Genomic DNA, 15,078 nt, shown 5'->3' on the forward strand with positions numbered 1-15,078 from the left:
TCCTTCTTATTTCCTCTTTTATTTTGTTCCCCATATTTTGTTTTCTACTTTTTTTTTTAATCTACTATTTAGTCCTTATTTTTTTCTGTTCAAACTTCCTCTTCCTCCTCCTCCTCTTCTTCCTTTTTATTCCCCTCCTCTTTTTTCTTAGACCTATTCCTCTTCCTCTTCCTTCTCCTGTTTTTTCCTTGTCCTTTTTCCCCTCCTCCCTCTCATCCTACCCCCTACTTCTGTTCCTTCTCCTCTTCTTCCTTTTTCTCTCTCCTCCTCCTCTTTCTCTTCCTCCTCTTCATTTGTTATGCTTTGTTTGGACTCCTTCTCCTCTTATTCCAACTCCATTTCTGTTTCTCCCTCATTTTTTTCTCTCATTCCCTCTTCTTCCTTCTTCTTTTCTTCCTCCTCCTCCTCTTCTTCCTCCTTATTTATGGCGTATCAGTGCACCTTCCTCCTCCTCCTCCTCCTCCTCCTCCTCCTCGTTTTGTTTCTTTTTCCTTCCTTCTTTTATTCTTCGTCGTTTTCTTCATCTTTGTCTTCTTCGTCGTCGTCTTCGTCTTTCCTCCTTCCTCCCAATTATCCACCTCAACCTTTTCTCCCTCCTCCACCTCCTTCCCTATTTCCAGTCTTTATTCAGTTTCAGGCCGACTGTTTCCCTTCCTCCTTCTCCTCCTTATTCTGTTCCATCTTCCTTCCTTCATCTTCCCTCCCCATTATTCTCCTTCTCCTCTCCTCTTCCCCTCCTTCCCTATTTATATCCTCTACGCAGCCTCTGATGGATTCTCTCTCTTCCTCCTTCTCCTTATTTTTTCCTCATTCTTCCTTCCTCCTCTTTATTCTTCTATGCTCCCCTTCCCTCTCGTCCTCTTCCTCCCAAATTTCCAGTCTCCATCCTTTCACTCTCTTCATTCCATCATCTTTCTCTCATTTTCTCCTCCATTCAAATCTCCTCCCATTCATTCTTCTTCCTTCAGTTTTCTCTCCATCATCATTCTCCTCTTCCAATTCCTCCTCCTGCTGCTCCATTCCAGTTTCCGTCTTTTCCATCTACACTTCCTTCTCTCCCTTTCTCCTCCTGTTCTTCTGTTACGTTCTCCTTCCTTCCTTTCCTCCTTCCTGCAAGCGCCCACGAAGCTCGGGGCGCGGCGGACGAAGGGAAGGGAAAGGACCAAGGGAAGGGAAAGGCGGCAGGAACGGGAATCAGCCTGGCGTGGGTGGCGTGGCGATAAACACAATAAAAGCCAACGGGCCCCCACGGACGAGCCGCCCCTTTGTGGATGCGAGTCAGGCGAGAGTCTATCACAGCGACGAAAGGATCAATTGAGGCTCTTTATTAGCAATCGGAGGCCATTATAAGCCAATTTGTGGCCGCTGGGTCAGAGGGGGGACGTGCAGGGGAGTGAAGGAAGACAGAAGGGAAGGGAGGGGAGTTCAGGAGCAAGGGGAGGGGAGGGAGATGAAGAGGAAAGTGAAGGGAGGCAGAGGACGGAGATGGAAGGGAAGGAAGGAGGAGGAAGGAGAGGAGAAAGTTAAGGGAGGAGAGGAGATGGAAGGAGGGGAGTTAAGAGGAGGAGGAAGAGGAAAGGGAGGGAGGAAGAGGACGGAGATGGTAGGGAGAGAAGGCAAAGAGATGGGAAGGGAGGGGGAGTTAAGAGGAGAGGAAGAGGAGGAAGGGAGGGAGATGGAGAGGAAAGTTAAGGGAGGAAGAGGACGGAGATGGAAGGGAGAGAAGGCAAATAGAAGGGAAGGGAGGGGAGTTAAGAGGAGAGGAAGAGGAGGAAGACAGGGAAGGAGAGGGAAATAAAAGAGTGATGGGAAAACAAGTGAAAGGAGAGAGAAGAGAATGAAGGAAACTGAAGAGGAGGAGGAGGTGGAGGAAGAAAGGAGGAGGAGGAGGAGGAGGAGGAGGAAGAAGAAGACAATTTGGAGGACGTTCGGATAAAATAAATGCTGGGGAAGGGAAGTTACGATGTTGTTTTTGTTTGTTTTTGTTGTTTTTTGAAGAGATGGCGACACGAGAGATGAGAGAGAGAGAGAGAGAGAGAGAGAGAGAGAGAGAGAGAGAGAGAGAGAGAGAGAGTTCTTAGCATTCATAATAGGCGCAAACTGCTATTTATGGAAGTTCAAATTGCTTTCATTCCACCCCTGCAACACCTCCCCCCTTCCCCTACCCCCCCCCCTTCTTCCTCCCTTCCCCCCCTACCATCTTCTCTACTCTCCCCTTTCCTCCCTGTCCCATCTGCTCCACCCTCTGTCATACTCTGCCTTCTCCCTCTACCTTGTTGCCCCCCCTGTCGATCTCCCTTCTGCCCCCTTCCCCCCTCTCTCTCTCTCCCTCTCCCTGTCAACCCTGCATATCTTCATCTCCCTCAATATACCGTTTTTTTATGTTCTACGTTCTACCTTATCACCCTTATTGCTACTCCCCTCCCATTCTCTCCCCCCGTCATCTCTCCTCCCCATTTTTCTCCCTCCCCCTTCTTCTTTTTCCTTCACCCCGTTTTCTTTCGTTTATTCAGATTCATAACGACCCTTTTTTTTTTTTCTCCTCCTCATTACTGTTTCTTCCTCCAACCTTCCTCCACTCTCCCTTCTCTTTCCTCCCCCCCTCCATGCCGCTCCCTCCCTGCCAGTCCCCCACACCCTGTTATATTTCCTCCCCCTCCTCTTTCCCTTCCCCCCTCCTCCTCCCCTTCCCCCTTCCTCCTTCCCTTCCCCTTCCTCCTCCCCTTCCCCCTTCCTCCTTCCCTTCCTCTTCCTCCTCCCTTCCCCCTTCCTCCTCCCCTTCTTCCCTTTCCTCCTCCCCTTCCCCCTTCCTCCTCCCCTTCCGCCCCCTTCCTCCTCAACCCACCAACTGCTTTATCCTATTTCAGCTTCTTCTACCTCGTCACCCTTGTTGCCGCCGCCCCTCCCTCCCCCCCCCCGCCAGCACGACCCTCCCGAGCGCAGATTGGCGTAGCTGGGAACAAGGGCGTAAATGCACCATTAGGACAAATAATATTACCTCAGCTGAGTTGGCACGCCTCTCTCTCTCTCTCTCTCTCTCTCTCTCTCTCTCTCTCTCTCTCTCTCTCTCTCTCTCTCTCTCTCTCTCTCTCTCTCTCTCTCACTCTCTCTCTCTCTCTCTCTATCTCTCTCTCTCTCTCTCTCTCTCTCTCTGTCTCTCTCTCTCTCTCTCTCTCTCTCTCTCTCTCTCTCTATCTCTCTCTCTCTCTCTCTCTCTCTCTCTCTCTCTCTCTCTCTCTCTCTCTCTCTCTCTCTCTCTCTCTCTCTCTCTCTCTCTCTCTCTCTCTCTCTCTCTCTCTCTCTCTCTCTTCGGGACAATGCTGACACGACTCCTTTGCGGGTTTAGAGGTAATGAGGAGGAGGAGGAAGAGGAAGAAGAGGAGGAGGAAGAAGAGGAGGAGGAGGAGGAGGGACATGACTGCTCCTATAGAAAGTTTTTTATCCGTTTTTAATCTATTTTCTACGTCAATCAACTCGTTTTCTTTCTCCTACTTTTTTTCTAGATTCCATTTTTTGGGGTCTCATTTTTATTTCTGTTCATTTTTTCTTTTGTTTTAATTTTTTCATCTTATTTTCTAGTCTAATCTTTTTTTCTTTTTACTTTGGTTTTCCTTTTTTTTTCGTTTACCTCTTCCATAATTATAACGTTTTGGGTTTATTGTACGTTGTGTGTGTGTGTGTGTGTGTGTGTGTGTGTGTGTGTGTAATAATAATAATAATAATAATAATAATAATTGGTTTATGAGACGGAGATGAGCACAGCCGTCACGAGCATATATGTCCCCACCTTTACCTTACTTATTCTTCTAGTGTGTAAGGGGTGGAAGGTGGCTAAGGTATGCATGCTAAGGTTTGTCTAGTGTGAGTGTGTTCCAGAGAGAGAGAGAGAGAGAGAGAGATAAATCAGATACAGACCCCATGGTCCAGACTTGGTGGTCTGTCCTTAAACCTAAGTGATTTTACATTAATCAGAAGACTCCAAAACGTTGCATTTCTGCTCTAGTTGATATTAAGTTGAAGGAAGTGACGGTCGAGCTTATTTTTGAAGGAGTCAATCGTGTTACACTGGACCACTGATGGTGGAAGCTTATTCCATTCTCGCACTACAACGTTGGTGAAGAAAAATTTGGTGCAATCTGAATTTACTTGTCTACATCTGAGTTTTACGCCATTGTTCCTCGTGCGCAGACTGTCATCGATCATAAACAATGTTGATCTGTCTACATTCGTGAAACCATTAAGTATTTTAAAACATTCGATCAATTTTCCTCAGGCGACGTTTCTCAAGAGAGAACATGTTAAGGATAGAAAGCCTTTCTTCGTAGGATTTGTTGCGCAAGGAAGGGATCATTTTCGTTGCCGACGCTGAACACCTTCTAATTTAGCAATATCCTTTGCATGGTGGGGACCAAAACTGTACCGCATATTCCAAGTGGGGTCTGACTAAACTGTTGTAGAGCAGGAGTATTATTACATCTATATTCAAGAATACAAAGATTCTTTTAATGAAGACAAACATTCTGTTCGCTGTATTTTCAGCTTCGATGCATTGCTGTGAGAATTTGAGGTTTGACGCGATTTTGACCCCAAGTCTTTGACGCATTGAACGCTTTGAGTTTAACGCCGCGCATTTCGTATTCGAACTTCTTATTCCTCGTTCCAACTTGAAGGACCTGGCACTTGTCTACGTTAAAGGGCATCTCCCATCTATCCGACCAAGCTGAAATTTTGTGCAAATCCTCTTGGAGGCTCTGCCTGTCTTCGTCAGTGAGAACCGAGTTACCAATCTTTGTGTCGTCTGCAAATTTACTAATGCGGTTATTGAGTCCAACATCCACGTCGTTGATGTAAATAATGAAGAGCACTGGGCCAGGACCGAGCCCTGAGGACGCCACTAGTGACAGGCGCCCTCTGAGTTAAATCCGTCAATCACTACTCTTTGTTGTCTGTTGCTCAACCAATTCGCGATCCATTGGTTTACTTGACCGTCAATACCTATTTGCTTTAATTTGTAAAGTAATTTATGATGCGGGACTTTATCAAACGCTTTCTGGAAATCAAGATAGACTACGTCCAGTGATTTGGTTTCGTCATAAACAGTGAAGAGGTCGTTATAAAAGGTTAATAGGTTTGATAGGCAGGATCTTTTGTTTCGGAAGCCATGTTGTGAGTCCCCAATCAATGAGTGGCTTTCAAGGTAACTCACAATTTTGTCTCTAATTATGCCCTCAAGTAGCTTACCTACAACCGAAGTTAGACTAATGGGCCTGTAATTACCTGGTACTTTTTTGTCTCCTTTCTTGAAAATCGGTGTCACGTTAGCCTTTTTCCAATCTGAAGGGACGATGCCTTGTCGCAAGGACATATTGAATACGGTTGTGGGGAGAGAGAGAGAGAGGAGGCATGTGTTCTGATCAAAGTTGTAACAGTATTGGCAGGACAACGGAGCATCAAAAAAGAGATTCCGGTAGCACGTGTCAACTCGGCCCCGGCGTGTGTGTGTGTGTTTGTGTGAATGTCCTGTTGCTTTTAATTTTCTTTTTTTCTGGGTTCATAAAAAAGTGGACCCAAATATAGAAGTTCATAAAAAGATCAGGATTTATTATTATATACGTAGACACCCGAATTATACCGTTCAAAATATGGTTAGTCTTATTTGTTTATTTATTTCGTTGTGCACTGAGACGCTGTTTGTTTGCATTCGCTCTGAAAATAAAGAGTAACGAAAGACATGAATTACAAACTGAGACGCTGTTTGTTTGCATTCGCTCTGAAAATAAATAAAAACGAAAGACATGAATTGCAAACTGAGACGCTGTTTGTTTGCATTCGCTCTGAAAATAAAGATTAACGAAAGACATGAATTACAAACTGAGACGCTGTTTGTTTGCATTCGCTCTGAAAATAAAGAGTAACGAAAGACTAATCAAAAACAGAAAAAGGAGGTATGGAAGTAAATGAACATGAGGAAAGCAAAGTACAGTAATAAATAAAAAGTACATGAATAAAATACATAAAAGAAAGATGAATTTTGAAACAGGAGAATGCATGGAGAGCCAGGCGAATTAAAAAAAATGCTACGAAAACTTGAAAGACAAACATATCTCATCATGCACCGTCTTCTCCCGTCGTGGATAATGGACGAAGGGACGCCGCCAACACGAACTCAAAAATAATGAATGACTCCGTTCCTGAATCGTGAAGAGAATCGTTTACGGCGCGCGGGTGCTCAGCTCACGGCCCGCGCGCGTTCTACAGTACTCCAGAGAACGGAAGAAACTAGAACGTGAAAATTGTGCATAAACGCCGCTCGAGTGGTACATGACAGCGCTGAGGACGAATATTGCATGCCCGGCGCACATCCTTCTTACACCGTGGCAGCGAGAACAGGGAGAATCGGAACGCCTTTACATCCGAAACTGACCCCTCTCTGCAGGACACTCGCTACTGTTTACTTGTTTACTCTTTTATCGGTGCAGTGGTTACCGGGTTTGTTTGTTTGTTTTGTTGTTGTTTAGCGTTTAGCGTCTTCCTGTACAGTAAAAGTAAAAAAAGGAGAATCAAAACACCCGTGGAACCGTTTTTGAACAAGTTGATTCGAATTCTCTATAATTTCGGCGTTTTTTTTTTCTCTCTTTTGTTTGTTGTTGTTGTTGCTCTTGACTACGACCTCGGGTGTAAAAAGGCGTAGGAATAAAGACACTAAGAAAAATAGGCTTTAAACACGAGAACTCACGGTAATTGTTTCCTTAAATGAGTAATGAAAGGGTGTGTGACGATTATTTCAGTACAAGTTTGCGTTTCTTCTTCCCATGATAACTAAAGAAGAAAACGGAAAAGAAAATTATACCATAAACGCGAATATAGAACGAACCTATATGTTATTTCCTTGAGTAATTGATGAAGGCGTTTACGATAATTATTTCAGTACCAGTTTGCGCTTTCTTCTTCCCATGACAACTAAAGAAGAAAATTAAAAGAAGAAAATTACACCACAAACGCGAACACAGAACTAACTTATTTATCATTTCCTTTAGTAATTGATAAAAGCGTATTTGACGATTATTTCAGTTATAGTTTGTGTTTTCTTCTCCTCATGATAACTAAAGAAGAAAATTAAAAGAAGAAAATTACACCACAAACGCGAACACAGAACTAACTTATTTATCGTTTCCTTTAGTAATTGATAAAAGCGTATTTGACGATTATTTCAGTTATAGATTGTGTTTTCTTCTCCTCATGATAACTAAAGAAGAAAATTAAAAGAAGAAAATTACACCACAAACGCGAACACAGAACTAACTTATTTATCGTTTCCTTTAGTAATTGATAAAAGCGTATTTGACGATTATTTCAGTTATAGATTGTGTTTTCTTCTCCTCATGATAATTAAAGAAGAAAATTAAAAGAAGAAAATTACACCACACACGCGGACACAGAACTAACCTATTTATCGTTTCCTTTAGTAATTGATAAAAGCGTATTTGACGATTATTTCAGTTTTAGTTTGTGTTTTCTTCTCCTCATGATAACTAAAGAAGAAAATTAAAAGAAGAAAATTACACCACAAACGCGGACACAGAACTAACCTATTTATCATTTCCTTTAGTAATTGATAAAAGCGTATTTGACGATTATTTCAGTTATAGTTTGTGTTTTCTTCTCCTCATGATAACTAAAGAAGAAAATTAAAAGAAGAAAATTACACCACAAACGCGGACACAGAACTAACTTACTTATCATTTCCTTTAGTAATTGATAAAAGCGTATTTGACGATTATTTCAGTTATAGTTTGTGTTTTCTTCTCCTCATGATAACTAGAGAAGAAAATTAAAAGAAGAAAATTACACCACTACGCGAACACAGAACTAACTTATTTATCGTTTCCCTTAGTAATTGATAAAAGCGTATTTGACGATTATTTCAGTTATAGTTTGTGTTTTCTTCTCCTCATGACAACTAAAGAAGAAAATTAAAAGAAGAAAATTACACCACAAACGCGAACACAGAACTAACCTATTTATCATTTCCTTTAGTAATTGATAAAAGCGTATTTGACGATTATTTCAGTTATAGATTGTGTTTTCTTCTCCTCATACCTGATACCTGAAAAGTAAAAAAAAGAATAATAACACTCAAACGCGAATATAGAAACTCCCCATCATTATTTCCTTAAGTATTAAATGAAAGCGTATATATATTTTTTTTACAGCAAAGGAGACAGCTCAAGAAAAAACTAATGAAAAACAAAGCCCGCTACTTGCTGCTCCTAAAAGATTATAGAGTGGCCAAAAGAGAGGTCACATTGAGATTATTTCAGGGCTAGTTTGCGTTTTCTTCTCCATGATACGTAAAGAAAACAGAAAAAAAGATATTGATGCCCCGAACGCGAATATGAAACCTTACCATCATTATTTCCTTGAGTAATTATTGGAAGCGTATACTGCAATTATTTCAGTACCAGTTTCCATTTTCTTCTCTCCATGATACCTAAAGAAAACAAAAAACATAGATAATGATGCCCCGAATGCGAATATGAAAACTTACCGTCATTAACCATCATTATTTCCTTGAGTAATTAATGGAAGCGTGTGCGGTGAGTATTCCTCAGTCACTACACCATTGCCTCCTGAAACTGACCCTCCCCTTTGACCGTTAAGTACTGTCTTTTTTTCTTTTTTTCTTTTTTTTACAGGAGCAGCTCTCAGTGGGTTTCTTCTTATTTTTTTCTTTTTTTTTCCTTTTCTTTCTTTTCATTTTTTCTTTTCTTTTTTTATTGCCCATAAGCTACTTCCGTTACTGTAAAAAATATATATATAATGCTGCCTTTTTTGTGTTTTTTGTTGCGGGTTTTTGTGTTTTTGTTGCTCTTTTTTTGTTTTTGTTTTTGTTGGTCTTTTCTGTTTTTGTTGCTCTTTTGTTTTTTTGGTTGATGTCTTTTCTGTTTTTGTTGCTCTTTTGTTTTTTTGGTTGATGTCTTTTCTGTTTTTGTTGTGGGCTTTTTTGTTTTCTTACTTCCATTTTGTTTTTTTTTATTTTTCCCCTTGAGCTATTTCCATTACTGTAAAAAAATAAAAATAAATAAAAAGTAATTGGCTGTTGGTGGAAGTGCTTCACGTATAGCCTGGAATCTGAAGCACCTGGCGAACACCTGTCGATACCTTTACCTGTGTGCTTGATTGGCGCTTTACAGGTGAGGAAGGACTCTAATAACAGGTGAGGGAGAATGATAACAGGTGGTTGTCTTTAGAGATTTATTTACTGTTCCACTTTTACTTTTTTTCTTTCTTGTTCACGCACTTTCTTTAGTCTTGATTGAGGCTCTGCAGGTGGACGGTAAGGCAGGTGTACGATAACAGGTGATTCCCAGGACGTGTTTTGTACAGGTTCCTTTTTTTTCTGGGTATTGTATCTTCTCTTCCTCCCTTCTCATCCTCAGTCACGTTTAGTTCTTATTTATCTTGAGGTGTTTTTCTTTATCGTTTTCTTTTTGTGTGTGGTTTGTAAACTTGTACGACTCACGCTATACGAGGAATGTAGTTCAGGTGACTGTGTGTGTGTGTGTGTGTGTGTGTGTGTGTGTGTGTGTGTGTGTGTGTGTGTGTGATGATTGCTCTTTATTTAGTGTTGGGGGAAGTGTTTGTAAGGTGTGATGAAGTGGTGGTACTGATGTGGTGGTGGTGGTGATGAGGTGGTGATGATACGGTGGAAAAGATGGATTGTGGTGGTGGAGGTTGTTGTGGTGGTGGAGGTGGTTGTGGTGGTGGTGGTGGAGGTGGTGGTGGTGATGGTTGTGGTGGAGGTGGTGGTGGTGGTGGTGGAGGTGGTAGGGGTGGTGATGATAGTAGTGGTGGTGGTGGTAGTGGTGGTGGTGGTGGTGATGGTGATGGTGGTGGTGGTGGTGGTTAGCTAATTTATGACTCTGACTTAGGAGTACTAGTGAGCGCTGACCTCCGTCCTAGGGCTCAATGCATTCAGGCTAAAAATCGGGCAGAGTACTTGGTTTCATCTCAAGAAGCGTAAGCAATAGGAGCGCTGAAGTCATCCTCAAACTTTACTTAGCACTAGTTAGACCTAATCTCGATTATGCAGTTCAGTTCTGGTCCCCCTACTATAGAATGAATATCAAGATATTAGAATCTGTCCTGAGGAGGATGACAAAGATGATTCAGGGGGTGAGAAACTTGCCTTATAAAGACAGGCTGAAGCATTTAAATCTACACTCTCTAGAAAGGCGAAGGTTGCGAGGAGACTGATCGAAGTCAATAAATGGATGAAGGGCTTTAATAAAGGGGATGTCAATAAGATTTTGATAGTAAAAGAGCCAGGTAGGACGTGTAGCAATGGTTTTAAGTTAGACAAATTCAGATTCAACAAAGACATAGGTAAGAATTGGTTCACCAATAGAGTGGTAGAAGAATGGACCAGGCTTGGGAGCCATGTTGTGGGTGCCAATACCGTAGATACATTCAAGAAGAGGTTAGATAAAGCCATGGATGGTGAGGTAAGGTGGGGTTGAGTGTACAGGAGCTGCCTTGTATAGGCCAACCGGCCTCTTGCAGACTCCTTACGTTCTTATGTTCATTCTTATGTTCTCTCTCTCTCTCTCTCTCTCTCTCTCTCTCTCTCTCTCTCTCTCTCTCTCTCTCTCTCTCTCTCTCTCTCTCTCTCTCTCTCTCTCTCTCTCTCTCTCGCTCTCGCTCTTTTTTCTCTTTCTCTCGTGGTATTTAACAACTACAGTCCCCATATCACTCTCCTCCACCACCACCACCACCATCACCGCCGCCGCCATCTCCGCCATTACCACCACAAAAGACGAGTTACGGACACGCCCACGGACACCACTCACCTTCTAATCACCTCCCCTTCACCTGACACACCCAAACATCAGAATAACACCCAAAACACAAAGCAAACACACACACACACACAAGGCGAAGAGACACCACTGAGACCGAACACGCGAGGAAGTCCAAGTCGATGGGAAGCCGAAGTCAGGGTCGGGCGCGGGGGCTCGAACGCGGGAGCTTAATGACCCTCGCTCCGCCTCATTGCCAACGAACGCTAATTGCCAGCCATCATTAATTACCCGGCAGTTTGGACAATATGGAGGCTTAAGACATTACAGAGCACGTTAACTTGAGGGGAATTCTTGGAGGAGGAAACCCACTCACTGAAATTGCCTCTCTCTCTCTCTCTCTTTCCTCTCCCTTCCTCCCTTTACTGAGAGAGAGAGAGAGAGAGAGAGAGAGAGAGAGAGAGAGAGAGAGAGAGAGTTATATAAAGGAAGAAAGAAAGAAAAGCTGAAATGCAGTAATAAAGAAGGGAATAGAATAATTAAAATGCGTAAGGCTCATTTTGCATTTTCCACACACACCTACGCATTCCTCCTCCCCTACCCCCCCCCCCTTTTTTCCTCCACCACCCATTTCTCTCTCTCTCTCTCTCTCTCTCTCTCTCTCTCTCTCTCTCTCTCTCTCTCTCTCTCTCTCTCTCTCTCTCTCTCTCTCTCTCTCTCTCTCTCTCTCTCTCTCTCTCTCTCTCTCTCTCTTCCACCCTTTCCCAATCTCTTCCTTTCCTCATCAGACTCCTGCTTCTCTATCAATGTTTTCCTTATTTCTCCCATTCTTTTCATTTTTCCCTGTAATTTTCACTTCACTTTCATTTCATTTTCATTTTCATTCATTTATTGTCATTTTCCCCTTTAATTTTTCCTTCCCCAATGCCTTCCCCCCCCCCCCCCCCATTACAGTCTTACTACCAGAATTAATGTTTATCTGTCCTTTCCTCCTTTCATTTCTCTCATATTTCCCTTCCCATCCTTTTCCCCGACCTCATTCTTTCTCCCTTCTCACTCCTGTTACCCGCATTAGTGTTTTCCTTTCCTCCATTTCTTCCTCTCACCTAACCTAACCTAACCTAACCTAATCTAACCTAACCATCCTCCACTCAATTCATCTACATTTAAATTCAACCTTCTTTTATCGCTTTTCCAATTCCCTTCATTTTCTTCCATCGTTCCAGTTAAATTATCTTCCTTTCCTCCTCTAACACCACTACTACTACTGCATTCCCACACCTTCCTTCACTACCCTTCAATCTTTTTTTTTTATTTTGCTTCTTCTTTCTCTTCTATCTTCCTTCTGTCTCTACGATTTTATCTTTCTCCACCGCCACAGTCTCGCCGATTTTAACACCTTTCCCACCTATTTCCTTCACCACAACCATCATCACCACCATCAACCTATTTTTTTCTACATCTCATCTCAATTCCCCTTTATTTTCTTCCATCTTCCATCTACACGATCCTATCTCTCTCCCCACTATCTCACTCTTAGCATTCTTTACACCTTCCTCCTCCCCCCCCCCCCTAACAACCACCAATACTTTACTTCTCTACTTCCTTTACGATCTTTCAACCTAATTTTACATCCATTCCCTTTCATTGTCTTCCTTCTTCCCGTTTATCTATACGATCTTATTTTGCAACACCAATTTTCACACCTTTCACACTTATCTTTCTCCTCGCAACCATCTTCACCACCACCATCACCACCACTATCACTACCACTCAACCAGATGTCATCCGCGAAATGGTACGCCTTATCTTCTCATCGAGCGTTTTGCGGTGGCGGAGAATCGTTCCTGATTGGCCATTCGTCAGCGCCTAAGTGTTCTGGGACTGGTAATGACTAGTGATGGATAGCCGAGGTGTCCTTCTGGCCCCGTTCTGTTGAGGTGGTGATTGCGGTGGTGGTGGTGGTGGTGATTTGTGGTAAGGTTTGACATAAAGAGTAGTGCTTTCTGTGTGTGTGTGTGTGTGTGTGTGTGTGTGTGTGTGTGTGTGTGTGTGTGTGTGTGTGTGTGTGTGTGTTGTAATTATGTAGACTTTGGCATTTTCTCTTTTCTTGGAATGAGGAATTAATGAAAGAATAAAATTGAAGGTTAATCAAAGTCTGTTTACGTCATTGTGAGTGTATTTAATTAAACTTCATAATATATATATACAAGGTGCTCTCTCTCTCTCTCTCTCTCTCTCTCTCTCTCTCTCTCTCTCTCTCTCTCTCTCTCTCTCTCTCTCTCTCTCTCTCTCTCTCTCTCTCTCTCTCTCTCTCTCTCTCTCTCTCTCTCTCTCTCTCTCTCTCTCTCTCTCTCTCTCTCTCTCTCTCTCTCTCTCACTTTCACTCACACACACAGGTACAACACATAACCTCTAACTACCTTGACGTGAGTGAGGGTGACAGGTGCAACGAGGCTCTCCACCATTCATTAGGGATCTGCACCTGTGCTTACCTGTACATGCATAGTGATTACTTCTTATTGCCGAGACACCAGGTAACTAACTACATCCTTTTTTTATACAGTGGACAGTCTAGTTATAGTTGCTTTATGTACAGGTTTCTCTCTCTCTCTCTCTCTCTCTCTCTCTCTCTCTCTCTCTCTCTCTCTCTCTCTCTCTCTCTCTCTCTCTCTCTCTCTCTCTCTCTCTCTCTCTCTCTCTCTCTCTCTCTCTCTCTCTCTCTCTCTCTCTCGCTCGCTCCCAGGTATATATAGACAGGTAGACAGTTTTATTCAGTATCTTCTACAATAAAAACTAACTCTCAATAACAATGATCTGTATAGCACTTTCCGTCCATCTCATTTTTCTCTTTATACTTCTTAAAAGACTTCAACTTCTGCAAAGACTCACACATTCCCTGTTCACGTTAGCATCGAAGGTAAGCCCCGCCCATTCTAACCCTGGGATTTAACTTTTACCCAGCACCCACCAATCACACGCAGCCTGAGTTGAGAGTGGGCGTGGTTTGCATGAGAACTGACCAATGAGAAAAGGGGAGAGGTATTTCCTAACTTTCCCAGCATTCATCTATCACGTGCAGCCTAATTTGGATAGTGGGCGTGGCTTGCGTGAGGACCGACCAATTATATGAGTTTAATGAGAAAGGGGAGGGGCTTATTTCCAAGGTTAACGTGAACAGACTATATAGATCATTCATGTGCCCGGTTTGTGTTTATATAATCAGTAATATTTTCATGGAGTTCACACACATGACCCTTCTAGACGTGACCCGACCTGACCTGGTACTGATATTGCAGGGCGCGTCATAGGTCAAGTTCAGCAATGTCTTCACTTGAGGTCTGGACACATTTGACCCCTCTTGACGTGACCTAGCCTGATCTCAGCGCCATGTCACTTGATGGAGCTTCTGATAGGACAAGGACATGATCAGGGGCAGGACAAGATCATCACTTCACTGCCTCACGTCCGTCCATTGAGAAACACTTTTGTCACCTCAAGTCTTAAGTGAAGGTGTGCCGCTTTCTGAGGCTGCACCGTGAGTTATTTTTCATTGTCACTGGAGGGTCAGGTCACCGCAAAGAGTACTCAGGAGGGTCACAAAGAGTCATAGTACCTTAGGGTGAGTCTGACGAACACCCTTGACCTTCAGAAGAGTCACCGAGGGTCAGGTTGCCATAGAGGGTACACAGGCGGGTCACAGAGGCCACGGATTGACCGCAACGACCGCAAAGACTCCCAATAACTTAGAGTGAGGCGGAGGAACAAACCGCAAGGGTGTACTTTTGGCCAACACCTTCCCCCTCACGGCTCCTGCGTCTGGTCGTGGTGGGCGGGGGGCGAGGGCGGGCTGGGCGGCGTGTGGGCGGAAGACCTTGTCGGTGACGTGGCCGGGGCGGGAGGCGACTGGGCACCCCGGGGACTCAGCGAGGACCCCGTGGAGGAGGACAAGGAGGAGAGAGTCGAGTAGTAGTGTGAGGAGAGCGAGGAGAGTTGCGCCTGGGAGAGTGAGGACAGGGGCTGAGAGAGAGGGGAGAGAGGGGAGGCCTGGGTGAGGGCGGCGGGGAGGAAGGGTCTTGGAGGGGCTGCGGTGGGGGGTCGCTGGCTGAGGGCCGCCACCGCCTGTCTGTAGTAAGCCTCGAGACCTGCGGAAGAGTGATGGAAGGTCGGACGGGCGGCACGTGAGGCTCCTTAGGGCATGCAGGGAGGCGCCGGGGACTTGGAATCAAAGGGACAAATCGCCGGCGCAGAACGTAATTTCCGCGTAGTTAGTGAAGGA

At 43.8% G+C, this 15,078-nt stretch overlaps 2 protein-coding genes across 3 annotated transcripts in view; one reads left to right on the top strand and one right to left on the bottom strand.

Annotated features, from left to right (window-relative positions):
• LOC126984040 (uncharacterized) overlaps positions 1-15,078 on the top strand; it is a 145,660-nt gene that overhangs the window by 41,055 nt on the left and 89,527 nt on the right. The window lies entirely within an intron of this gene.
• The window catches only part of LOC126984042 (homeobox protein B-H2-like), a 35,793-nt gene continuing 34,209 nt past the window's right edge, over positions 13,495-15,078 (bottom strand). Inside the window, exon 3 of the mRNA XM_050837404.1 lies at positions 13,495-14,944. Within this exon, the coding sequence (XP_050693361.1) occupies positions 14,604-14,944 (341 nt within the window). The 3' untranslated portion in view covers positions 13,495-14,603. The remainder of the gene's footprint in view (positions 14,945-15,078) is intronic.

The sequence above is a fragment of the Eriocheir sinensis genome, chromosome 55 (assembly GCF_024679095.1).
Source record: "Eriocheir sinensis breed Jianghai 21 chromosome 55, ASM2467909v1, whole genome shotgun sequence".
Lineage (NCBI taxonomy): Eukaryota > Metazoa > Arthropoda > Malacostraca > Decapoda > Varunidae > Eriocheir > Eriocheir sinensis.